Source organism: Cebidichthys violaceus, unplaced genomic scaffold (assembly GCF_023349555.1).
Source record: "Cebidichthys violaceus isolate CVI_PGR_0920_01 unplaced genomic scaffold, fCebVio1.0.p SCAF_33, whole genome shotgun sequence".
Lineage (NCBI taxonomy): Eukaryota > Metazoa > Chordata > Actinopteri > Perciformes > Stichaeidae > Cebidichthys > Cebidichthys violaceus.
The window spans coordinates 1,426,437-1,454,296 of record NW_027176517.1 but is presented as its reverse complement, the minus strand read 5'-3'; the positions used below and the strand labels follow the sequence as shown (position 1 = coordinate 1,454,296).

General features: G+C 45.5%; 1 protein-coding gene across 2 annotated transcripts in view; it reads right to left on the bottom strand.

Moving 5' to 3' along the window:
* Positions 1 to 351: 351 nt before the first annotated feature.
* nos1apa (nitric oxide synthase 1 (neuronal) adaptor protein a) overlaps positions 352 to 27,860 on the bottom strand; it is a 119,162-nt gene continuing 91,653 nt past the window's right edge. For both annotated transcript variants that reach the window (XM_068725119.1, XM_068725121.1), the window contains exons 9-13: positions 24,432 to 24,597; positions 21,912 to 22,088; positions 6,154 to 6,350; positions 5,906 to 6,030; positions 352 to 4,323 (exon numbers count right to left, since the gene is read on the bottom strand). In XM_068725119.1, coding sequence (XP_068581220.1) covers positions 3,657 to 4,323; positions 5,906 to 6,030; positions 6,154 to 6,350; positions 21,912 to 22,088; positions 24,432 to 24,597 — 1,332 coding nt within the window. In that variant the 3' untranslated portion in view covers positions 352 to 3,656. The remainder of the gene's footprint in view (positions 4,324 to 5,905; positions 6,031 to 6,153; positions 6,351 to 21,911; positions 22,089 to 24,431; positions 24,598 to 27,860) is intronic.

The window sequence follows — 27,860 nt, the reverse complement described above, 5'->3', positions numbered from 1 at the left end:
AAACACGGATGAATTAAACATCAGAGCAGCTTCCACTCTTGAATCCCCGCCGCCGCCGCCGCCTCTCTCTCTGTGTTTGGTTCTCTAAAAACAGACGATCTGTCAAACAGAGGCAGGACACACAAGGGCCCGACACAGACTCCGATGGAAAAATAACTGTCAAGGACTTCAGCTTCGTCAAAACAGGAAGTGCACTGGTGGGGCCGAGTGGGAGTCTGGCTGCTGTCGTTGCAGGAACGAGATGAAGGAAATGCATAAAAGACAGGATATGCCCGGAATACATGAAGAGAGGCTTGTTCTACGCAGAGAAGAAAAAGTGATGCTCATCTTTAAAAAGACACAAACACAACATAAAGGTCATGATTAGGTCTATTTTTTTTGTTTAAAATGATTACAGTCAGTACAGGAGTTATTACATCCCCACTGTAAAAAAAGATACATTAGGAAGATAAAACAAAAAACACAACAATTATTGATTCACTTTGATTTCTGTAGCATATTTGCATCTTGGATAAAAAAACGTAAAGATTTGATTTGCAGAGTATAAATTGGTAAAAAGTCCCAGGTTAAAAGCCTTCATGTGCAGCGATTCACTTCCTTCATTCGTCACCATGTCTGGATGTCGACCGGCTTCACAAACAACAAGATTCAACATCAAACACAGAGAGCAGTTTCTGTTACCAAATGAATCTAAAGAACCACAGATTGCCAGAACTACGTTCTATGACTGAATATCAAAATAAATCACTTTCCTTCATTTGTTAGAGCAAGACCCAATTTGCATATTCACAGAGATTGTATATGAAAAAAAAGAGCGATAGAATATTTCCATAAAATGTACACCATTGTTCCTTCATCAGAAAAAATACAATACAAACTTTAGTGGTTTTTAAAACATGCGTGACGACTGAACAGAGCTGCTCTGATTGGCTCACAAACACATTTAGCTTCTTCTCTTTACACTTTGCTGAAAAGGAAAGAAACAGAGCAACCCTCCATCTCACCGGACCGCTTCTACCATCTGACTAAATATACGCAGCTGTCGTCAGGCGGATGAGTCCGTGCGTTTGGTTTTGGTCGGTTCGGTCCAAAGCTCTGTGGTTCATCCAGGTGTGTAGCATTTATCTGAATGACCACAGTGTCGCTTAAAATACATATCTAAGACTGAAATGACAGATTAGGAGATAAAACAGGTTTGAAGTTTTTAAGGCCGTGAAAAGAGATTGTTGTGTGATGGAGTCCAACATGAACCCAACAGGTTCAACTCTTTCCAACGAGATGTGATCAAAACCACAGCTGCAACATTAAACTCTCACTAAATAACACTTTCTGTAATTAATATTTAATGTGAAAAAATGAAATCTATTTGAAACCAGGTTTTCAAGGAATTTAAGATGAGTTCAATTTGTACTGAGGCATCCAAACGATTTAAAAACGTCTTCAATAAGGGAGATTGATTAGGTTTTGGTGATTATCAGAATCAGATCATTTAGTTTAAGTCTCTACTTTTGGTTTCTTTACTGCATTTATTTTCATAATATAATGAAACTCTTTCTGAAGGGACAGTTCATCCAAACCTCAAACTACTGAGGTCTGACCCAGCAAAGCAAACTGCATTGTTTTGTTCTGCCACCCCGATACAGTGGAGATATGACGTTTTGAAAAATGAAACCGCAGCGTGTTTCACTGCATCTAACTCAAGTTAAAAACTTTAAGTTGAGGATGGAGACAGTAAAAGGTTTGTCCTGTGGGTGTCAGCTGTTTGGCTTCTGCTTTAGAAGTAATTTGGGGACATTTGCAGTATGTGAGACAGGAGACGGACAGAGCGAGACAAAGCTTCCTTTCTGCAGCAGTCCGGCTCCACATTCCTCTCATTCTGACCTGACCACAACTACAGCCGGCCCTGTGTCCGTCTCGCTGTCTTCTGGGAATTTCTTGCCCTTTTTTTTTTTTTTTTTTTTTGAAGTCAGGAAATCCCTTGCAAGGACACAGCGGTCACTTACAGAGGCCACTTGAGGACCTCTTTTAGAAAGTCTGGATATTTTTAGGGTCTGGATTTGGCATCTGTAAAGCCTGCTTTCCATATGTGTCAGATGCTCAGATAATGACGTCATAAAAATACAGATGTCCACTTTGATTGTGCTGAAACAACCTGCGGTGACACGGTGATGAAGTTGAAGCATATGGACTGAACCAAACGCAGGTTATTTCCCGTTAACGTCAGCGGAACACAACTCAAGAGGTCTTAAAGAAGACGTGAAATGATATCAAATAGTTTAAAATGCTTCAACTTTGGTTTGAACTGTTTCCTTACCAGAAGAAGTGGAAATAAAAGAGAAATAATTCTTCTGTATGGATTATTGCTTCTTCTTTCCCCACACAGTAACAATAAGACAAAAACAACACTTTGTGAGCTGCTAATTCCTGTCTTTGGTCTGTCACGTAATGATGTGCTTGAATAAGATGCATCTCTCTGTGTTGACAGCTCATCATCTCCTCTGTCTTTTGCTCAAAAACAACTCTTCACCATCCCGCCCTTCACATGCCGCCCGGCCACTCAGCCGTCCTTTCATCCCGACTCGCTGTCACTTTTTTTCGGGGGTGTAATAAGAGTCTACTTTAAGTTCAGCCAGACACTTTCCCTCAGCAGAAGGGAAGACTGGGGATATTTTGTGACGACTGAACTGAAAGCGAACTCCCCCAAAAAGCATGTCTAACACGTCCTCGCTCCTTCAGCCTCTCCCTCTCGTCTCCTTCCACTCAAGACCACCGGAAGTACTGTTACACTGATGAGCATGGCGCTAAAACTTAGTATTCTAATTACATCTCTATATGACACATATTAGTTGCGGTTTGTAATTCCATTGTAGCAGCTTTTGTATAGTATGGATACAAAGTGACAATTGTGAAACAAATATCCCTCAAATGTCCAAAAAAGGTTCTGGAAATGAATGGCATGATAATATAATAACTTAATGCTGATAAATAATAGAACCCATACATTTTCTAAAAGAGAGTTTTAACCTTTAACTTTTTTCAGGAAGAATGAAGTATGAAGTTGTTTTTACGATCGCCAGTTATTCGTCGACAGGATTTTACATTTTCAGCCCGTTTAAAGGGATCGATTACATTCATTATTGCATTATCTGGTGTTATTGCATCGTTAAAGCAGACATGACATGTTATAAAACCTCGGACGAGCTAAAACATGATAAATAGACTACGACGATGACATTATATTCCTCAATAGTCGCGTGTTCTATGGTTGAAATGTTAATATTTGATTTCTCGCTGCACCGTAATGAACCCTCACCTCCAACACGTTTGCGCTCTTGCTCATTCTTTCTGTGGTGCTGGTCAGCTTTGTGTTCCTTTCATCGGGGAGAAGCTGGTAGTGTCTCTCAGCTGTGATGGAGGGCCACATTGTACATTTAAACACATCGGGAAAAAAATGCTAAAAAAAGTTAAAAACGGATCCGGCCCCTGCCCGGGTTCCCTTTTCTTCTTAAAGCATACCCTGGAGCAGGGGGGGTTCAACATGTCAAAGTGGCAGTGAATGTTTGACCCACAGTACTTGTGATCAGTCTCTCGCGTTGGAACTAAGAGCAGAACTTTGTGAGACATACCGGACTGGTGTGTGACTCTGGTTGTGCTCGTTACTCAAACGACAGCAGGTCCGGGTGGGACTCTAAATCATCAGCGCTCACGCCGCTGCCTTTACTGCAGGGGGCGCCGTTCCCCAGCAGGAAAACCTCGCCCACGCTGATGCGGCAGGAGGTTTTCCCCGAGCACGGCGTGGAGGCCAGCCGGGAGTCCGGCCCGGATGCCTTCTGCCAGACGTCGCAGGGATTAGCTCTGGGCTCCAGGGGGGGATCTTTGTTGATGAGGTCTGGCACAGAGAGCTGCAGCTGGGGCTGATGCTCCTCTTCGCCTCCTACAGGGCCTCCGTTTTCCACTACATCTTCTTCTTCACCTACCATTTCAACAACTTTGCCGTTGCTTCCTTTCAACTCCCAACAATCAGCAACAAATTTCTTCTCCGCCGGGCCTGGAGGCAATGTGAGCTCCTCCGATCCCTCGTCCTCCTTCTCGCCCCGCTGCTGCTGCTCCTCCTCGCCGTTCTTCAGCTCCTCCTTGGCGATGAGCGGCGCCTTGTCAGGAGGAGAGAGGAAGGAGGATGACTCAGCAGGGTCCGGAGAGGAGACAACGGGGTCGGAGGAGATCATCATGTCCTGGGTGGTCTTCAGCGCCCGAGGGAGGCGCTTCTTCCCCGATGGGGGTGGTGGGTCCAGCCGGGGGAAGGAGTCAAAGGAGGAGATGTGACTGGAGGAGGAGAGGATACATCGGGAGGTGGAGAGTGATGGGGAAAGGAGGAGAAAGCGAGAGACATCGAGGCAATTAGTTAAAAAGAGGTCAGAAGTAAGTACTGTCCCACCAAAGGTTCTGGTACTGGTCCACATGCTGTATAGATACATATCCATGTCTAACCAGAGTGAGAGCTACGTCTGTATACTCGGAACAAAGGCAAACACACGTTCCCAGTGGGTGGTGGCCTCCGCCAGATTTAGATAAGCGGAAGATAATGGATGGATGGATCGTCGTTCCCTGGAGCCGACGGGGACGCACTCAAAGACAATTCATTTCAATAAGCACCGCTGTGCTGTGTGAGAACGTGAAGAGCAGTCAGCTCTCAGCTCCACGTGTACGACGTGCGGTTGTGTTACCGAAATAAAGCAATGACTTACGCCATTTTCTCTGAAGTGGTGCTTTGGGCTGTTTACCTCAGCTCCTGGGTCATTGTCATCACTGATGGTGCATGTTCTCATACGAACAACACAAGCTTCACTGTCAGTTCTGCCGCTAGCTGGTAGGCGTTACGGGGCCGTGGGACGTAGCATTAGCTGCTAGTCTCGTGTAACACTTCATGGATTTTATTGTAAGGCATCTGAACTTACTTCAACGTCTACGTAATATGTACATCTTTGTATACTGCTTAGTCTTGATGGATCGTTCCATTTATTTTAATCCTTTATCCTCTGTTCCAGTACGAGTATTGATATCTAACGGGGGAGGATCTTTACGGGTACGTTTTAGCTTCTAACCTCTCTCATATTGATTTTTCCTGAATTTCATGCATCCAAAATCTCTGATAATGTCATTAACCATCCAATACTGGAATCAATTCAAAGATAAGTGACAGATGAGGTCAATGCTGCATTCCACTGCATCGCTTGCATCCAACAGTCAGTCCGTCATGAGCTAAAACATCTCTCATCTCTCACCCGTCCGAACCAGTCAAATAATCCTCGCAGATCACCGCCGGTATGTGAGACGTAATCTATTCACATTGCTGGAAATGACTTCTGCTCGATCGATCTTCAGGAGAGACGACAGATCAATGCTTTCTGGAACAAATCCCCAAATACAGACACACACACAGAGACAACCCGGAATCTATGTGTGTGTGTTTCATGAATACACAATTAAAAGGCATTTCCAGTTCGACTGTATAAGAAGCTGAAAAGTTCAGTCTTATTCAATTTCAGACGTCTCACAGGAAACTTTTTGATGTGTCATTATTAATTCAAACCACATTTCACAGGAACACTCTTAAATCATTCACCTTTTCTGCGAGCTTTAATATAGAGATAGACACTTCTCTCTGCACAGGTAATTCAATATGTTTGCCTACAATAAGATAATGTCTACCAGTGGCTATGTCACTAAAGTGAACGAGTGAAAGGTTCTGTGATTTTTACATATTCACCCTAAAAATGAATGCATACAGTACAAAGGTGCTACAAAAGGATGCATTTAATCAGTGAGGTGTCTGAGGCACAAGTTTGCAAATGAAACTTTGGGATGATCTTAGGTTCAGGTTTAGGGTTGAGATCTTTCTGTGTACCTGTTTGCAGTGGTCTGGTTGAGCTGGTCCATACAGCTCCACACGGCGTCAACGTTCTTGTTCACCTCAGTGACCCCGATGTCTCCGAGGTGACTGGGCTCCTTTCTTCTTAACAAGTCGTTGACCTGAATGAAAAATGAGGAAAGACAGAAATCTGCTCCACTGATGTAACACTGAAGACATTCAAATTAACACTACAACCCAAATCTCGAAGAGGAGAAGAGGAGACGCGCTTGTGCTGTGCTAACCTTTGCGCCGACAGCCTTGCCCAGATTGATGGCGTTTTTAAGCCTCTGTTGGCCACCAGAGGACGGAGAGTCCACGGAGCCGGATCCCAGGTTGTGATTGGCTGATGCTGGGGAGCGCCGGGTTGAGGGCTGGCCCGACCTAGAGGTCTGAGGACTCTGCTGCTGGGCGATGGAGTTCTCGAACATACTTTGATCGACTGTGAAAAAAGGAGGAGAGAAACAGGAGAAAGGAAGGAAGATTAGGAAAACACAGAACAGGACTTAGCAGAAAATGTGCTTCTGCTGTTAACGGCACATGTTGTTGCAAAGATGCAGACGCTCCAAGCATTAAACACAAATGGGATGTTTGCTTTGAGAATGAGATGCAAAAACTCAATGAAAGGAATACTCCACTGAAAATACAGGAATGCTGTTCTTCACACTCTACAACGTCGCTCACTGCACTGCTTCTGACCTCTCACCTGTTTTATCACTGAAGCGTTGCCAGAAGAATTAGCAATTTGTGGTGGAATAACAATTGTTTGGAGTAAATCAAACGTATGGAGCAACGGAGAAGAAGTGAGCTACACTGCAGAAGTGGGTAGAATTGTAGTTTTTGAAGTCTCAATTGGAATCCATTGTGACTGCCGTGAATCAAAGCCGACGACAGCCGCTGTCCTCCACAAATTAAGCAATCTACAAACCTTTAAAGGCCCCGTCTCGAGCCTAAAGGGGAGCGAGGATTTGATACGTTTTAGTGGAGTATTCCTTTAAGTGACCACGTCGTGTCACGTTTCATTTAATACATACAATGCATTTGGGGCCAGACGGCAGTGCATGTAACATTGTATGTCATGGTCACAGAATAATACATACAACAACACTTAAGGCATTTGCAATGACACATGCACATGAATAGAAACACCACCAATGGGAATAAAGTGGAAGTTGACCAAAATGCAGGATCAGAAACAGCAAAACATAAAGGGGAGCTCAGGTGGATGTCAATCCACTTAAGATAGAAGATCTTACCTCTTGGGGAGAAAATGTTTCTCGGAAGGCATTTAATGAGACAGAAGTATCAGATTTCAGATCATTTTATTTACCCCTAAAGATGCAAATTATTGAGCTGTTCCGCGTCTTCCTAGAAGAAGACAAGTCGTGGGGAGGTAATGGCGGAAAGTCTTGACCTGAATACACATATCTGAAAGGTGCATCGTCTTGGCCAGATAAATGGAGAGAAAATATGGCCAATTGGAGTCAGATCAAACTAGGTTGAATCAGCCAACCTTAACTTCACTTTGCACATACAAGCATTTCACTTGCTGTACCGATCAAGAGATCTACAAACGCACATTTGCCAAAGTCCAGAGTAAATGGTATATTATGGATCAGCGTGATACAGAGGGCATTTAGAGTAACTTCAAGAAGAGAGAGAGAGAGAGAGAGAGAGAGAGAGAGAGAGAGAGAGAGAGAGCTGAATGTAATTATATCGTAGATTGTGTGTCTTTGTGTTGTTTTACTATCTTATAATGTAAAGAATATAGCATTTGCATCCCCACTGTGTCAATGTACTGATGCATGTATGAAGATGGCCTTACTTCTATTACTCTTCTGTAAATTTGCACTGCATTAAAAAACGTAAAGGACTGCATTGGTCGTAGGTAATGTGAGATATATGATCCAGTTAGTCCATTTAGAGTAATACATCCAGGAGTTTAGCATGTTAGCTGTTAGCTCGCCAGCTACAGTAGTTTAACATACTCTTCACATCCCCACTTCTAGAATCCCATATTTTGCTGTGTCACTTTCTGGTCGCTGTGGTTTGTCATCTTTGCTATGTTATTATTTTATTAAACCCACTACTAAATAAATTGGTTGCTGTATTAATATTTGGCTGCGAATTGATTCTCTTATCGGTTAGCTAGCACAGCTGTTAGCTAGTAGTAGCATTGCTTGCCACACGTCTCTGCAGTTTCCGTTGGTTAAAAGTTGCCGTCTTACATGCGTCATTATAATGCGCAAAATGTTTTTCTTCTGTTAGCAAGTTGTGTTTTCAGTGATGAAACTTAAAATATTCAATAGCCTGGTTTTAACTGGACTATTTCAGTTTGTTAGCTAACAGCTTAGCTAACAGAACTCATTGAGCGGACAGTAGATGTAAATACATTATTGTCCGTTTGCTACTGGGATTCAAGAGGCACCTAGTTTACACACTAAGTCTTCATTCAGGGTGTACTGACTGTACACCGAGGTCATCGACTGATCTCAGGATCAATAGCTTCACATTGTTCAGGCTCTGAAACATCCTCATTGATCCCACCGGCACACAAGGCCACATGTTTCCAGCTCCTAATGGAAAAGTAACGGATGGACATTGTAATGTAGGAGAGGGCATTATGAAGGACACCTGAAAGGGAAGATGTTTAACAATGGTGTCTGGGAAACTTTTCTATAATTCTAAACATCACATGCTTTTTCTCTTAACATGTCATCTGGCATCCCATGCTGCTGAAAAGATGACATTTTACAATTTGGAAATGAGCCCAGGTGTCTCAGTCTGGCTCATTTACACACACATCACTATTTATGACCACTTCTCTGCTGGATGGTCTCTTTGCCAGCTTTTCAAGCTCTTTCCTCTTAAGGCTTCAGAATACTCGAAACGAATGCAAATACGGTGTTTTCCCAAAGTCTGGAGAGTAAAGTGCTGCGTGCAAATTGCAGAATACCCACAGTGACTGGAGGTCAGTTCGTCCCCACCAAAGTGAGTTGCAGTGAAAGGAGGGGACGTTGGACATATTCCATTCATGAAATCCTAAAACAATAGACCGCACCAGTGATGTTGAAGTTAATACACCGACTATGGATAAGTAGCTCAAACAACCTCACTTCAAAACAACCAAACTATCCCTTTACTCGTTGTCCTCCCACCTCGTGGAGATGGGACACAGCCCTCTGTGCAGCAGTGATTTAGGCTGACGAAACAGGTGGCTTTTCTTGCCTACTGAAGCATTAAAACGAGAATAATTGTTACATCCCCCGCACTGCCTCTTCAGCGGAGGGAATTTTCCAACGAAGACGGTTCTAAATCAAGCAATGCCGTGCGTAATTTGGCACGGTCTGTCACACATTCAGTTTTAAACGCAGCAATCACCGTGAATTAAATTAAGTATTAACCTGATGAAAGGGTTTTTTAAAACCACTAAAACAGCACGGTGTCCTAGTTTCATTGTATGTACTGAAGATACACGGCGTTTGAGTGTGCAGGAAGTTTGAAAAACACTTCAAAAACACCAACTTGCATATTGAAATCAGTCAATTAGACTTTTTCGACTGTGGAAGAGCAGATCAGAACAAGAAAAACTGCATTAATATTAATATATAAATAATAATCAAAAACATAAAAGCTCTTGCATAAGAACTACCAAAATGGTGTACTGTCAGTGTTAGTATACACTGGAGGGCGTTTCAGTGTCTGACACTGTGAGCCCTGTTTATTAAACCTATAAGTTTACATTTTGGCTAATTGGCATCATTAAAAGTATGCTAAATTAGCTTTCAGTACTTCCTATATGAAAGCTATCACTGGATTATTTTGAAACTGAGTAAAACTCATGAACACCTGATGATCGTAAAGTGGGTTTACTGATGTTTATCGAGAAGCTTAAGTCTAATTGAGTCTAACAATATGTGCATCGTGTCCGTGTGTTCAGCATTGACTTATAATTGAGAATTAGCAGCTTAAATACCTTAATTGGGGCCAAATCAGTGGAAAAACAACAGCCTTCCTGTTGTTTTTCAGAACGCCAGCATGCACCTGTCCCTCTCACCTAACACAGCATCTTTGAACAATTCAAAAACGCCTGCACAGCACTGACACAGAAGTTAACGTTTAGGTGCCGTGGGCATCATTTTCTGAACAAAAGAATCCTTAATCAGAGAGAACGTAAAGGCCAAAGAGACGACCACTCCAGAGGACTTCTGCCAGACTGTGTAACAGCAGATTACACCATGCGTTTTAGTCCATGTTATTCTGTGTGTTATGTTATCTTTTAATTACAAACTCGCCAGAAGTGCTTTTGCAATAATTATCGTTCATTTAACGCGGCGTCCTTTCTTTCTTCGGGAGCTTCTGTAGATTAACTGCATTATTCCAACAGTGAGATTAGAAACAAACAGACACAGAAGGTTCATGTTGCAATAAAAGCAGAGGCTGTCTTCAGTGTGTAATCCAATGTGTAATCCCTCCAAACTGTCACACTTGTTGTTAAATTCCAGTAATTTCATCCCATGTAATCGGTCACCCTGCAGAGGAAGCGATGCAGAGAGCAGAGGAAGAGAAACACAAGCGGTGAAAAGAGCGATTTCAGGGGCGCAAAACAAAATGGTTCACAAAGCTGCAGAAGAGGGCTCTCCCTCCCACTCATGTACCGGCAGCGGTCGGCTGAATCAACTGAAATGATAACGCAACCTTCTGCAACACCAACCACGTTGTAAAACCTGTCCCGGAAGGACCGTTGATTTTAATCCTACAGCACAATTATAATTTCATCTATTCTGTTACTGCGCTTGAAGTTGTGCGCTCTAAAATATACAGAAACTGGATATTTTTGGACAAAACTGGGAGTGGCTAAAGCACAGTCTTAAAGGCATAGTCAAGAGGTCGGCTGACCTTTACGAAGTGGAAAGAAATGCACACCCCGCTCGAACACTAATGTGAGAGAGTTAGACCGGATATCATCAACAGCTGCAGCTAAAAAGTGTGTATTTCTCACTCCGGGGTCATTTTCTCTATGTTAATGAGGAATGATGAGGACTCGCGAGGTAATTATGATTACAGTTTTCATTGTGTGGAACTGGTAATTGGCCAAATCAGCTCCAAACGCCCTCTCTGTCTGCGACTCCGGCTCGACTCTGTCAGGCAGCGCGGCGCGAGGCTGTAATTAGCTCGGCTCGGCTTTGGCGTCACCCGTCAAAGTGTCAAAGTCCTCGCTTTGTTCTTAGCCCAGGGTAACCCGCTCCTGTCTCCGAGACGGAGCTCACGCACACCGAGCCCTGCACGACTACAAAACACACTCTGTGGAATCTGTGCTGTCCCTGATGCAGAGGTCTGGAGCTCTCTGGTCCTCGAATTGAGATTTAATAAACCTATTCAAGTCATATGTCCATCAGAGCGAGACGCTAAAGGCAGAATATGTGAGAGACAAGTGGTGGGCAGACAGCGTGAGTGACCTTAAACACACAAACACACTAATCCTCTGGCCAGACGGGATCATTATCACTGATGTATTAAATTAGAGCTCCTCTCTATATTAAGATATGCATGTGTGTGTGTGTGTGTGTGTGTGTGTGGGAAAGTATTAATATACAGTATGTTAGGCCAATCATGTTGGAAATTTGAGAGCAGTGTAGAAAAAATAACCCCCGTCTCCCGTCTTACACACACACACACACACACACACACACACACACACACACACACACACACACACACACACACACACACACACAGAGGTAGAGCCCCTCATGAATTTTTTAACCTAGGTTCATTATAACATGAATGATTAAAGTGGTTGGGCTCTGGTATGGGGTCTTCCTCAGCCTGATGAGGGGCCGTATGCAGGACCGGATTAATGGAAGAAGTTCCTGATTTAGTAGTTCTGAACTCTGGCTGACACGCTGCTCGTCACATCGTCACTTTGCGCCGGCTTTTAGTCATTTTCTACCGGGAAAGTGGGCCCCGTCTGGATTTCGCTTCCAATTTTATGGAGGATCAGATGTAATATTCATGACCTTCTGTACACAGGAGACTCTTAATATTGAAGATCAGTGTGAAAAGAGCTTTTTTTCCCTCAGGAGGAGTTACACCAACAAGACACCAGATTAAATGATAGTTTAACTCATTTAAATCATGTAGCATATAAATTTAATTTATATACTATATATACTATACTATATAATGTTACGCTTTAGTTGTATCGTCTTCAGCTCTCTGTCTCCATCTTATCTGCAGCATGCTTTCCAGGCTGATTTCCCCCTCGGACATCATTTCACTTTTATCTGATCTTATTAGCCAAATTTGCCTTTTCCTCCTGCACTTAGTGGTGCATCAGGAGGAGGAACCGACCCGCCCTCCTCCATTTAAAACAGGCGCTACCTCAACGCGACCGCGGCGGGGCAGCGGACATCGAATTCCATCCCCGCAAAACATCAGCCGGCATCTATCTGGTGGTGACAGGCTGAGCCTCCCAGTCTCAGGGGGGGGACAGAAGCCCCATTAACACAAGTGATTTGTCTCCTCCTCTACCTAAAGTAACCTTTCCACAAACTACACCTCCGGTTTGTCCCCCACTGTATTTAGACTACATGGCACCAAAACTGTCAAAGCCTCCATCACAATACTAATGAAGCTCTGCTACTGAATTTAGACCACGCAATGAAAGATCCCACATAATCTCCTCTGAATCCAATACTGATTACTTTCTTGTCAACAGGATGAGCTGAGTCAACCTGCCCTCAAATCGTCTTGAGGACGCCTCAGACCACCAGAGAGGCTGCAGGGTCTGACACAAAACAATTCTCCTTCTTCGGTACTATGTATTTGGTGTTACATGTGTTGCATTTTTGGTACATGCACACATTGCATTTCTTAGCAGGACAGGATCGATCCGGCCTGCAGCGCATCACAATGTGCACGTACAATTACAAACAAAAGGCCAAAGATTCGCCGTCGAGAAGAAGCGCTTCTCGAGCGAGCTTATAGCGAAGTCGGCGGGTCAAGTCAGCGACCGATGTCCGACAGGGCAAAGAGTTTAGGACGCGTCTCTTCGACATAATATGACAGCAGGATAAAACAATGTGATCCATACGATGGAGGATAGTTAAACATGCAACGAGCTCAAGCTGCAGCTGAAAACTGAAAATACAAACACGTCTAGTTGGAGGTCAGCGCATTGCAAACAGATCGTGGGGGATTGACATTTGGAATAGTATTAACATGAGTCCAGTTACAACAGATCTGATACTGTACTGCCTCCAGTTGACACACACAGTAGCGCTTGTTTCAGTTAGCTCAAGAAAACACTGGAAAAGCTGTACTTAAACCTCTTTCCACGGCCACGCCCCCGTCATCATTACAGCAGTCTAATGTTCCGGTTAAATGTGAAAGTATTTCTGCCTCTCATCCTGTCGTCGACCTTGCAGACCCCGCTGGATAGCTGAGCCGCACACTTCCTCCGTTTAGGAAAAAAAAAAGGAGATTCAATTATGATGTTATTCCCCACAAACTCCGAAAGAGCCGCAGGAGCATCCTTGTACCCGACTGATGCGTCTCTCAATGACACAGACGCAGACGGAGGCATCGGCGTGTCCTCTCTGCAGGACGAGTCAGACGTACAGGTCGGCTAGGGACAGACAGGAGCGTGAACAGGGGGATACAAGAGAGTTTCTGCCAGGTCAGCAAGAAATACTGGCAAACCAAAGCACCACCAAGTGTCATGTTGACCTGATGATGGCGCTAGATTAAAAGAGACGGGTCACCAAAGGTAGGACAATTCATCAAATAGTAGACGAGACATTTAACCTAAAACCTTATAGACGGTCTTTTCAGACTCACTTTGTTTGTTTTCAAATGATGTCAAAATAAAGGCGTACGGGGAGCAACCCATCATCAAAGACGCTGAGATACTTTGCCAACTTCTCTACTTGCCGCGGCCTCATCGGACCACAATGCATTGCAGCCACAGCACACGCCATGTACTAATTAAAGGGAACGCATTCTCAGCTGGGAATGCCCGCTCTCTTGTACTCGTTGCTTCGCTCTCCACATGCCTGTAAAAACCCACAACCACACGGAATGAGTTCACTCCAGCGGCTGGAACACGTTCACACACGTTCTGGGAAAACTACTGACCCAACTGGAAGCAGTGAATTATCAGAAAATAATGAAATACTGTAGAGCAAACATCATAGCTGAGCTACACTAAAACAACATGATCTAAAACATAGGTTATCCTCAGCCAGGAGAACAGGACAGAGCAAAAGGAGGCCAAAAACAGCAAGCTACCGTACATGTCGCATGGTTGTAGCCAGACATGTTCGGGTGCCTCGAGTCTCCTCCCTATCAAAGTCATCCGATCAATAATTCATTCAGCCATTTGCCAAATCGCTGTCTGTCTGACCCCGAGGCTCCCCAGAGTGTGAGCGTCTGAGACACAGAAGAACATGTGGCCACAAACGAGGCCGACTTCCTCTTCCCTGACTCTCTGTGTGGTTCTGTTGTAGAACGGTAATCCTTGTAAGGATGTTTGTGAAGGAAAGTGAAATCACGCTGCCAACACCGGGTTTTCCAGAGGGTGAATTCAGGATTTTAGGATTAGAATTTAATTTAATTTGAGCAAGGAATAGGTTGTAGCTGTTCAGGTTCATGTTATGTAGAGGATTAGGTACACTACATGGCCAAAAGTATGTGATATGTGATTTTTTAAAATGTCATTTCAAACCCGCTGGTCGTCTTGGGCCCATCTGTGTGGAGTCTGCATGTTCTCCATGTTCTCCTCATGCTAGCTTGGGTCTTATCTTCGGGTTCTCCGGCTTCCTCCAACAGTTCAAAGAAATGCAGGTTCGGCTCATTCTAAATTGCCGGCAGGTGTGATTGTGAGCGTGAGTGGTTGTCTGTCTCTGTAAAGTCAGCCCTGCGACCCGTCCAGGATGTCAGCTGGGATTGACCCGGTGAAGGATTAGCGGTTCCAGATAGCGGATAGATGATGGATTTCAAAAACCACGGCCATTTATCCGCCGCCTCCTCCCTCGGTCTGTGATTTTGGAGCGTTGCCGCCGGGGATTTTCTCCCATTCAGCCGTAAGAGGTTGGACACAAAGTTTGGAGGAACGCGACTATCTAAAATATCACTGCAGGCTGCACAATTAAGATGTCCCTCCATTGGAATTAAGGGTTCTAGTCCAAACCATGACAAACAGCCCCAAACAAAAGCACACAGTGTATGTGTCCACATGGGCACAAAGCAGCGAGGCAGCTAATCAATGGCATGAAAGGCCTCATAAGTGGGACAAACTGTTAGTTCTTTGTGTGTTCAACACTATCCGTCAATCTGAGTTTGTTCCTACCGAGACGGAGTAAACACAGGGAGCTCCAACGAGTCTTAATACGACGCATCGAGCACTCGGCAAGTCTAAATATTACCGACTAAGAGCCAGAGGTGATCAAAGGCGTCTCTCGTCTCTCCCCTTCAGTTGTTGCTCGCCTCAGTGGGAGTTGTTCTCTTTAAGGTCGATGCTGACATTCACCTCCACTTAAAACGCTTGTGTGTTGTCAACTTTCTTGTGTCAGCTCATTTATGCAGCAGCACAAAGGAAGCTGCGTTAAAAAGAGAAGGAACGGGACAAGACAGGCGGGCAGATGTGGCTGAGACTCAAGACCGCTTTGCTCTTTCAGACCTTCACATCTGGAGCTCCACATGTTCCAGATTATGTGCAGCACGGCCTCCAGCGCTGCACCACGGGAACATCAAAGCAGAAATCCGGTCGGAGCACGAGGGCAGCTTTTCTCAAGTCCCCGCTGCCTCCAAATGTGCATGCATACGTCGAGGCAAACGCAAGAAAAGCGCCTCCAAGAAAACCGTCTAATCCAACTCTGCAGCCCGAAGGGTTAGCGACGTGAGCGGAGGGTCGCCGGTTGAAATCCGACGAGCCGATGGTAAAATGCGGTCGGGAATTGTGTGACTGTAATGCTGCGGAGGGCAGCGACCAGTAAACGCTAAGGGCTGGAAGTTAGGATTACTTTCATTAAGGATTCAACTATTAATCTTTAGAGTCACATGTCAGAAAGGTTGAAAAAAGCAATTTCTTAATCCACTAAGGTGAAGGCCTCAAATGATTGTTTTGTCACAGCAAACGTTTTGTGCATTTTTGCATGAAATGCTTACAGCATTCTTAATTAATCAACTTATTCTTTCAGCCCTAGAAGACACTGACAGCTGACAGATGCAGGCTGGGTAAGAGCCGCTCTAGATGCTAAAGCACACACTAATATAAGTTCTGTGAGATCGTTCTATCCTCAGTGCGTTTGTCGGACTCCTGTGCGACTCCGATCGTTAACGCCGAGGTGTGAGGATTAATAGCTCGGCTTCTTAAAGTCCTTTACTCCCTCTGCTCTTCTGGCGCAGACGTGGTCATTAATTTGAGCACCGTGACGCTCTGTTTGTGAGTGTTGGTTTTTATACGCGACCCGCCGCCTCCTCGCGTCTCCGCCGGCAACAAAAAACGACCTCGGGCCGCCCCTCACCAGCACACGGCCACGCTTAGTTAATGCCTGGTAGCTGTTTGAGGATGTGCGGCGCACGCCGGGTCTAACTCTGATTTGTTTTGTTTTTGGGGCTGCTCTCAGATGCATGATGTAGTCTGAAAAGAACTCCATGTGGACACCTGCACAGATTAGGAGGACACCAGGAAATGACGCTGATGTGTGATAAACACGCCGAGGTCAACAGGCGGTGGAGACGGATGTTTATAAGAAACAAACCTTTTGGAAGCAGCTTCCCCAAAACACATTTACTGATCTGATGCACCGTCTTTATAGGGAAGTCGTTTTATAGATCTTATGTTTTGGTTAGTTTTAGTTTAGCCTCTCACTGTTTTATGTTGCACTTTATTTTTACTTATTAAAAACCCCTTGGTTCCCTTGGTTCCTGCTGCACCGTCCTTGAAACGGGGGGGGATGTTTTCCCAAGTCCCAGCCTGTTCACCCAAAACTCCTTAAAGACCAGAACCCGTCATAGCCGAGTATGTGTAGGTATGTCCGACCGTGGCTTGTGTGTCCCTTTAGGTGACAGACTGAGCTTTGTAAAGAAGCGTATTGATTTGCGACGCTCCCGAGCTGTCGCTGTTGTTAACCCCAGTTTCAACAACACATGCCGGTGACGGGGAAATCGATGCGAGTCACCAAAAGCCTGCTCCGCTTCGGAGGGACCGGGTTGGCAACGCGTGGCTCTCAGATGGCGACGACAAGCCCCATCAGACAACTAATGAATGCTGAGAGGAGGGAGGAGACCGCAGAGTGTGACAGAGACCAACTGAGACACAGACAAAGACTGAGATCGGACTGGACTGACAGCGGCTTAAAGACGAGAGAGAGAGATTTAATTGTTTAAAAGACCTTTTGAAGAGCGAATACGATGTATTCTCAAGTGGTCCCGCCTCTAATCGTACTTTTTAAGAAGAATCTTTTTTGTTCCATGATGAGTTCAATAACGCTCAAAACTAAAAAAGTGTGTGAAAGACATCAGACAATGTCTTCAAAGTTGTCCTGTGCAGTAGAAATAGATACTGATCTATTAAGCCAGAGGGTCTGTCATGGGTGCTAGAAGCCCATTATGGTGACTCTGAAGTAAGCTAGATGATCACAACTGACCTCACTCTCACATATGCACACCAACAACCACAAACACACACACACACACACACACACACACATGCTACAATTCAACTGTATCCTATAACTTCATTAGAGGCTGAATCAATAACTAGTTAAAGATGCAGGAATGAGTTCAAACTTTCCTAATAACTCTCAAAAGAAACCAATCTCCGCTCTGCTTCTGCGTGGGATCTCACTACGAACCCCTGAACACGAGGTCTTCACACCGCCGTTGCAGACCTCCAGCATCTCCATCGAGATGAAAGGCAGAGGGTCGCAACCACGCAGCGCGAACCGCTAACGGATGAATCAGCGACGAGAGAGCGCTTACAGCACGGCTGGCATTTTGGAGAGGTCTGAGGAAGAGCTGGGCTCCAGAGATGCCGGGAGAAGAAGGTCAAACGGGAGAAGAAGGTCAAACACATGTGAGAGAAATAGAGATGATGTGAAAAGGAGCATTCATATAGAAAAGAGACGCGAGTCAAGAGCAGGCTGCAGACAGAAGAGAGGTTCAGCGTGAAGAAATGTTAAGGCACGTTAACAGGACTACCGCCAGGACAGGAAGCAGAAACAGAAGACAGAGTCAGGACCCTTTGATTTATTTCTACACTCATGGTCACGTCCAAAACAGGAACTGAAATATTAGGAAAATACAGTCAAGTCTTCACATTCTCAAGGACCACTTCAGGGTTCGGACCAATGTTTGATGCAAAATGAAAATGCTAACGTTAGAGCAATGGAGAACAAGTAAACTTTGACGTTTTGATTTCACACAACTTATTGACGGAGTCGGGACGTGAGCTTCACCACCTGGCAGCACATTTAAGGCAGGACTTGAATGTTATTGATTTTTTGGATGCTATTGGGTGATGCTATTGCCATGATGTCATTACTTTGTCCCCCAATCTCATGTCTCGTGATTTAATTTGGTTTTAATTAGTTAAAAACTCGTCCAACAACAAACTCAAAGGTTTTTATTCTGCATGAAATCACATTTTTTGTTGCGCTAGAAGAACAAAAAGATCTACAAAAATGTCTATAAAATGCAATTATGAAAAGTACTTTCATGTATTGTCGTTTGTATATTAACGGCGTGGTTCTGCATGAATATCGTAAATTATTGGTGACTTGGTGTGGAGATACTTTTAAGTTCAGTCTTAAGCATTTAAGTTTGAACAAAATCATGTGTGACAGCGAGCTAAAGATGCATCAAACAGCGTATTGACATATTAGTTCTGTTTACTTTGTGTGTGGTTCTGTCACATTTGCAGGACACCTTCACATAATCACTTTCATAATACCCGTTCTCCAGAACTCCCTTGTCTCCAGGCTTCCGAGGCAACCTCTCTCTGCACAAGTCGACCATGTGATTGGGCCTGGTGTCAAAGTCATTTCTCACCCGATAATGTAAGACGTTCTTTGATTAAACGCGATTATTGAATCATTAAACGGGGGTCACCTTTTTGAAACCGTTGTAATATCAGCGTGAAGACGAGTTTAACTGGTGATTCACAGCAACAGGTCTGAATATAGCTTTGGGTCAATTTCAAAGGCTGTTTCATTACATTTCAAATTACCTGGCGTTGATTGCACCGGTTTGCTGAAATGTGATTTAAAATGGTATTTTTAGAACTCTGCTGCTGGTTGGAGATGAAACATCTGTCCCTTCAAACGGAGAAGGAGCAGCGTCAGAACTGTACGCCTTAAAGTCACAGTTATAATTGTCATGTTATAAAAAGACAAGAGTAGAAAACCAAACAAGAGAAGGAGAACGTTAGACGATGAGACCAGAGAGGAGGATGTTTAGCAGAGGTCTGATCTCTGCGTCTCCTGCCGTCCGGGTCAAACTTCAGAGGAACCGACGAACTCTGACGGACGGCGACAGAAAGAGAGAAACGCTAAATATGCGCAGAAGATTCAATATAAATGAAAACAAAACACCCCAAGTGAGAAGTGTAGTGATGGGGAACCTTAGTCCATGAACCACGATGTCCACGGTTTGAGTTCAGCCGGACCTTCGTTGGTCTCTGTCTGTCTCTCCCCTCATTACACACATGTAAGCTATTTCTGCAGGTTTTTGGAGACATTTCCACTCCTTTTGACGGCGGCTGCTCGTGTATTCATGGGGCATCGTTGTGCGTTCGCGTAGTTTCGATAGAACCACTGACTCCACCACGCTCGACAGAGACTGATTAAGTAAAGTTGAAACTAATTTCCAAAACAAACTTTCAGAGAAATAACATCTCTGATTGAATCTCTGTTATCCTTTCACACGAACGTGTTCAGAAAGCGAGCGACGTTAACTGGGAGTTGGTTTACTGGACGCAATTGGATTGATCCTATCGGGCTGAAGCTCTTTGCAGAAGATAGTGAGCCCACTGAGAACTGGCCTGATTCCCCTTTAGATCTCTGCAGCGCCTCCCTTTGCCAGATACTGGCCTGTGCTAGTCCTGCACCGGTTTGACAGGAGTGCTCCGATAATCTGGGGCTGCAGCACGCAGAAAGAAAACCCTGCGTCTCTCCTCGTGAGACAAAAGGAACCCTGTAACGCTGCATTGTGCTTGGAGGCCGATACGCAGAGACCACTTTTGGCCGTCGATCCGTGAGCCGCTGTTTCTGGCGCGAGGGGAAGAGTTTTTGTTTTACGGGAGGAATGAAAGAAAGAAACAGCATTCCTCGAGGTCCAACTAATCCTGGCTTTACATAAATTAAAACTCGGGGGGGGGGGGGGGGGGTGGACAAGTGAAGAGAGTGCAAACATGCTCTGACTACCAAGTCAACAAACTGTGAGGAGACCAAAGAGGGAGCAGTTCAACACTTCTGTGGGACGACACAGAAAGCAAAGGTTGTACACACAGTACAGACACAGATTTCTGTCTAAAAATAGTCTTTGAATAATAATAGTTATTATTATTATGAGCTCAAGAGAGGACGTCCCCCCTCTTCCAAACATAGAGACAGTAATAACGTTCTTTCCTGGATTTGGCTGAAGTGTTCATCAGAAGAGTTTCTCTCTCCAGCAAGAAAGAGCTCCTCGGTCCCTCCGGTCCCTCCGGTCCCTCCGGTCCCGGACCCCGTCGTAGGGAAAGCTGGGCCCTGAACTAACCTCCACCTTTGGTTCAAGTCCACGATAAAGACAGGCTAACTCACAGATTCAAAGGAGGAAAGACTCTGAAGATGAACTCCCTGGTTTAGTTACAGAACTCTCAGAGCTGGGAGGAGACTGTGTGTGTGTGTGTGTGTGTGTGTGTGTGTGTGTGTGTGTGTGTGTGTGAGAGACGTACGGAAGTTTGAGGTTTGAAGGCGAAATGAAGGAAACAAGACTGTAAAGAGCAGGTGTGCCTGAACACAGATTGGCGATTAGATTCACACAGTTGTGTCTCGAGCGTCACCGGTGTGACCGGTAGGGATACTTTAACGTGACGCTAATATTCCTCAGGTGTGTTCGGACTGAAGTTTTGAAGCAAATTACCATCTTGCATTTGACTGCAAAACAACAGGCAGAACCGTCGACACGCACCGACTGTCGCTGCTACCGCCTCGTACATTCATGTGGCTCCCCTCAGCTTCAGGTTTAGGACTTTTAAACCTTGTTTAACTCAACCTGGAGCCCTGATCCGTGACCGCCCGACAGCTCTGACACTTAATACAACACAGCAATAATAGTAAATAAATAATGTGATGAATAAAATATATAGATTTTGTACGTGAAGGGGGGGAGGGCAGTGTTCTTATAGCCTACAGTGGAGATGCCTTCATCTGCTTTGAGTCTTTCCTTTCTCTTCTATGCAATAGACACTAGATTACACCAGTATGTTGGCGTCAGCCCTGTACATAGAACTGTCTGACAGAGGTTAGTTCGCTACATGGTTATTCCTACAGGGTAGTTTGTGTGAATGGACAGAAGCGGTTGATTCTTCCGGGGAGCAGGTTAGTGCGTTATACCGCTATTTCATCCCCCAGACAGTCAGGAGCTCCCTGTCTGTTGAGAACGTTAAGCAGCCTCAGCGTCTCCTCGTCCCTCCCCCAGCCAAAGATCTCCATCCCCCCCTCCTCCTCCTCCTCCTCCCCGTCGTCCTCCCCGTCGTCCTCATTGTCATCGCTGTCGTCCGTGTTCGACTCGTACTCCGAGGCGATGCCCGACTCGCGAAACCTCTCGGCAAAGTCCAGGCGGCCCAGAGCTTTGAGGTCGCGGGACAACAAGTCCGCCGTGCCCCCGGACACCTCTCGGCCTCCGCTCTCGGGCCTGTCGGCCGTGTGCGGCGGGGGAGGCGAGGGGAGCTGAGGAGGCGGAGGCCCCGGGAGGAAACGGAAACACTCCAGTTTGAGAAGACACTTGTCCCTACCTAGGGGGCTTCCCAGAGTCCCGTTGGAAGACAGGAAGGCGCTGCCGGTCCCGTCGGCGGAGCCCAGCGCGGGCAGGTTGAGGGCGGACACGTCGGGTTTGGGCGTTGTGGGGTCGCAGATCACTGGAGGCACCGTTGACCGGAAGGTGATCTCCAACAGACTGTCCTGAGATCCCACTGCGGAGAGGAGACGCGACAGGAAAAGTGATGAATGAGCAAAGGGAGGAATAAAGGACATATCATATTTCATACCACATTCAAAAGCTCCACTGTGCCTCCATTTAAATTCATCCGCCGTCACCCCTGCTGCTGGATCACGACAGAAGAATAATGTATGTGATATAGATATCTGTGAATTGTGGTGGAAACAAAATCCATCACTCAGTTACCAATAAATCAGTTTTGTATTGGGTAAGCAATGAAAAGAAAACACGTTTCAGAGCATTTCATCATCGTCGGGGCTGCTCAGCGAAACGTGTTTTGTTTCCTTCTTTATGGAAACAGAACAGACCTGCAGCTCACAGAGAGAAGGAATGTTTCTGCTACGGACCCCCGAGAAGCATTAAACACTAACAGAAGTTTGTAGTTTCAGTAGCAGCGTCTATAAAAGAATATCCACAGAAACGTCTGGAACCGCCCCTCAGGTGTAATCCGTTTCCTCTCTGTTGTGCGACGGAAATCTAAAGTCTGCGCCGCTGTTTTTATCAGACGCACGTGGAGCGTGAAAGGCGGCGTTCAGGTCGAGCGATGAGTGAGCGAGAAAAACTAATTAAAAGATGCATTACAAAGCAAGCGGGGACTCGACCGAAAGCAGCCCAGAGTTCTCGCGGCTCGGGGGGGGGGGGGGGGGGGGGGGGGGCAGAGGTGTGTTGTTTAAGGTACCGGTGAGGAAATCAAATATGATGCAGGAAGTCATGCTGGAGGAACAGATTCACGTGTTTTATGGTTTATCAGAAGAATACTCCAGCTGTGCAACACTTTGTAATACTCACACACGCACAATTTTAACAACTTTGGAAACTTATCGCAGAATTCAAAACATATATTTTAAGAGCATTCCCTCGAGAGGACCTCTTCTCACCAGCCAGGCCAGGTTCCATGCTGCAGGAGTCTACTGAACGCCGTGAAGAGGCGGTGGAATAGACCTTTCTCTTGGTGGACATTGTGGTCAATAACCATGCTGAGCCAACTCTTAAACCGACACACTACAGCTGAAATGCTCCCGTAACTGATGCATATCTGTGTTTAAGGTCTACTGCATCGAAAATGTCGGATGTATATTGTGAGATTTCATCGTATATTTTGCGTCCATCACAGTTTTCCTGACCTTCTGCGAAATGAGGTCTTTTTAAAAAAAGAAAGTCCAACATGCAGAGGTGGCAAACAGACAACATCTTCCCCCACCGACTCTCTCAAATGTCGGCCGATCAGAGAGCAGATTGCCTCTCGCAGGGTGACGACCGGAGGGCCGGCTGGACCGCGGCAGCGCCGAGAAGATCGTCTCCGTCTGATTAGTCAAACAGGCTTAACAAAGTGTGAGGCTGCTGGGATGGAGACAGAGGATACAGGAGGTCGCGGACGGAAAAAACACACACAGCTTCCAAAACGTGTGATGTGCACGATAAACAGAGCATTGAGGGGGAACCTGTCTCACACGCTTTAATGCTGGAATCTCTATGAAGACGCCTTTCTATGTCTGCAGCACCATCACTCTGTGTGAGTGTATGCAGAGGCTGGTTGCTAAGAACCGGTCTATCTACCGAGCCGAGAAACTCCCTCGGCTCAGACTGCATCGTGGGGAAGCAAACGGACACCGGCCCCCCCCCCCCCCCATGCCAGGAGCCGAGCTCCGCCTCGCCGCTCCGTCAGTCCCGCGCTGGGAGCCAACACCGACTCGCTAGGGCCCGCTGGAAGGAAAGGGAGGCCCGGGAACCAGAACCCGGGCCGCGTGGAGCCGACCGTCGGACCCTGCTGTAACATCATTATTGCCATGTCTGTTTTGCGAAACGGACCTTGAGGCGTCGTTCCAAACGGGGCCATCTGCGTCCGCAATCCGTTTGATTTATTTCACTTGCACTTCCAGGAATTTGTTAAATGACTTTTAAACATTCTGGATCATAATCCTTCAAATCATTTGTGTTACTTTCTCAAGTGTCTACTTATATATTGCTGATGCATCCCGGAGTTGTCGATATAATATTATGATGCCCAACTTGATCCAAAGGCAGAATACATTTCTACTGTTGAAATAGTAGAAATGTTATTCTAGTCAATAGGGTTAGGGGTTATTTTAAGTGAATGATTGACGGGCTGTTAATCACCCATGCACATAGAATTCATGTTTTCAATGGTTACCTTCCTGCTCACTTGTCTCTTTACTATCCTGGACCAATGAGATCAGAATATCTAAAGGAGATGGAAGGGATGAGACGTTGCTGCAGGCGTGCGCTCATGTACTGTGTATGAACTGCAGCAGGCAGTGTGTGTGTGTGCATAGGGTCTCTCGTGTGATCCACTTACTGGAGTTGGGTCCAGACATCTTGAGCTCCAGCTCCTGAATCTGTTTAACCAGCAGGGAGATGTGCTGCAGCAGGTCTTTGTTCTGCAGCAGCAGCTGGTGGACTCTGGCCTGGGCCTCCAGCCGAGCCGTGGCCTCCGCGGTCAGCTGGTCCTTCAACAGGTGGACCTGCACAGGAGGAGGTGGGTCGAGATGGGCAGATAGAGCCGGGGGGGGGGGGGAAGAGGGGGTAATAACAGATGCTCAGTGTCAACAAACACGTTCCTCAGGTCAATATCAGCACTGCTTCAAACTCCTATCTGAAATCGACGCAAACGGATCAATCAGTGACAATCCGTGAGGGGAAAAAAGCCCACGAGTGGAGCTGGACACGCTTCATGTAAAGAGCTGAAGCACTTTAAAGCCACGACCAGCTGACCACATCTAGAAACAGACACTCGTGATCCTCCTGGTTTGACCATCTATGCACTTAGCGATTGTTTTGAACAGTGCTGAATATTTATGACTATGACTATTGGGCAGGCCATTGGGAATACTACGAATCTAATTATGCTGTCTTTTTGTTTCATGCATCAATAAAATCAACATTTAACGTTGTCGTTGGGAGTCACAAAGCAAACATTCACTGGTGCCTGACTGGCGAGTGTGTTCTGTTTTATATACTTTGTTATTGCTCTGGCTTCATATCCGTCTATTACATTGTTATTACAGGCGCAGCGGCGCTCCGGTGGCTGCTCTGATCCTTGTGTAACCTCAGCGCCACGGTCTGCTGTGGTCTGCAAGATTAAAGCAGAAACTCTCTTTCAAAGACTGCGTCAACGTTCTGAATCATTTATTATGGCGCACACATGTCCCACACACACACACACACACACACACACACACACACACACACACACACACACACATGCTGTTGTAGCAGCACTGAGTCCCCTTTTTACTTCAAAGTACTCCCCAAATCAAATGTTAGTGGCCCCGCCTCACCCGACTCCGCCACCTCCAAACCTGAGCACATAATTGCTTTCAACAATTTCAAAAGGAGACATTTTCAAGGTTTGAAACGGAAAGAATGGTTCAGAAGAAGCCCGGCGTGTTGAAGGAGCCCACTTACTAATGACTTTCTGACAAGAGAGGCTGCGTGGCTCTCACTGCTTTGATGAAGCTCAGGCCCGGAGTTTGAACACAGTCCAGCAGGACTTCAAATGTCGGCGGTGAAACGGGCAAAGAGGCGCCGAAGGAGAGGATGTCAAACCGGGCTTTTATCCAGCGACACCGCACGCATGTTGAAGAGAAAGAATGCTGAAGTGCTTCTTAGTGCTGACATTAGGAAGTCCTCTTCTTTCTCTTAATGGCGTCTTGTCAGTAAACCGTTTCTACTCTGTTGTGAACATATAAATAGCTTAATCAGAATGCGGCGGCGGCGGCCGTAAAACATCCAGGAAGGCAGCTGGTGTGAAGGGAGCGACGGGAGCGCTGTAGAATCACGGGGCCCCCTGTGGAAGCAGAAGTTCACTGGAACTCGTAACGACTGCCCGGATTCTCATGTCGGCTCGACGTGGTAACCGGGGGTAACGTGGGCATCTTGACGTCAGTGGGGACGCACGTCAAAGGGTCAAACTACTGAACAAACTGGAATTGGCATTTGAAACACAGAAAGTCCTTCAATGAACTGTCTGAAAATCTATTCTTACTTACTTACTTAACTGTTGTATTTAGGCATTAACTAATAGACTGTGTTGTTGTTCCAATTTGTACTGTATCTAGTAATGTAGCTCAATGTTTCTTGTTTAGCACATACATATACATACATATATATATATATATATATATATATATATATATATATGGACAAACACTGAAATCATGTCTTCTAACTGACATGATTTCAGTGTTTGTCCATATATACATATATATGGACAAACACTGAAATCATGTCTTCCAACTGACATTTTTTGGTTGTATGTATTTCGTTCTGATTGTGGTTTACATTAGATCATTAGTGTCTAAAATCCACAGCGTCTGTCCCGAGGCGTCCATCTCACATCCGCTGCTCAGACAGAAGTCGTCTGCTTCCATTATCCTGCTACTCGCCAAACAAACGGCGGTGATTTCTGATTGAGGCCAGGCTGCCTCTGCAGAACTCATCTGTACAGGCCGACGCCCTGACGCTGACTGTGGCGGTGTAGTTTAGAGCCGACAGGAGCTCCATCTCGAGCGAGGGAAGAGTGCAGCTCGACGTAGACACCGCTGACGCCTCTAATGGAGCGTCGGCCACGCCCACACGGTTCACACCGAGGGCCTTGGGAGCGAGTGTCACGTTTGTCCCGATGCCGTCCGCGTTGAAAGTCTCTCACTGAGCTGCGATGGTGAAAGGACGCCGGACATGCATGAATATGCAGAAACAGTAGTGAACAAAGCTAGGAAAACAAACGTTTCTTCTAAGAAGAGAGATATGAAAGATGTGAATATCTGATCAAAAAGGAGAACAACGTCTCGTCGCGATGCGGCCCGCTCAAGGTTACATCTGGTTAGACCCGGTTTCTGTGGAAACAAGAGGCCGGTCCCACAGATACAATATGAAAATGGAATGAAAAATGGATAAGATGAGAAATGATAAGCCGTAAATTATTAACTGTATTATCTCTCCGTTTGCTTTGGTCCAGCAGTACGTCTGTTCATCTGGCCATGTGTGTGTGTCTCCATCTCAATGCCTTCTTATGGCTCCACCTGATCACTTAATTCATAAATAAACACAATATTCAATCAGCGTTTTCATTAGGCTTGTCATTAGACCCTTGACCTGAACTGACTCTAGTTTGCTCAATAAATCAGATGAAGGAATACATAGTTTGTCCGTGTTTTGTTGTCACGTTTACAGTAAAAACCATGTTAAAACTAAATCAGATCATTATTTTATTCATGCCGTATCATGTCTTTTTGCTTGTATTCATTTGTCTTTGTTATATGTATTATTGTCTAATATTGGTCTTCGTTGTTGCTCTTCTTTATAACTCTTGATTCCGCATCCAAAGATCACAGTGTGAGCGCAGTGAACCTGGATGTCAATAATCCTTTTTAAAACTTAAAGAGAGTAGATCTGAAAGTAGAACCCAGACAAAGAGCCAATTAAAAGGTGTTCCCCTCGTGTCCCCCTGTGGCGGTCCCTCGGTAGTAAACCTACTGCTCCCCGATGTCTTCTGCCATCTCATCTGAGCGTCGTGAAATTGATGGAGCTTCAAGCAGCTGAAGTGACTCCTTCAAGCTCTAATTAGGAAGCGGCATCTCGCTTCCTTTTTAGCGCTTTCTTTGTTCAAAACGGTTCCCCAGAACGGAACAGCGCCCGAGGACGACGCTTCATCTTCCCAACTGCTTCTCTCACAACCGTTTGATATTCTCTCTTCCTAAAAATGGAAAACACGTCTCTGTTTAAC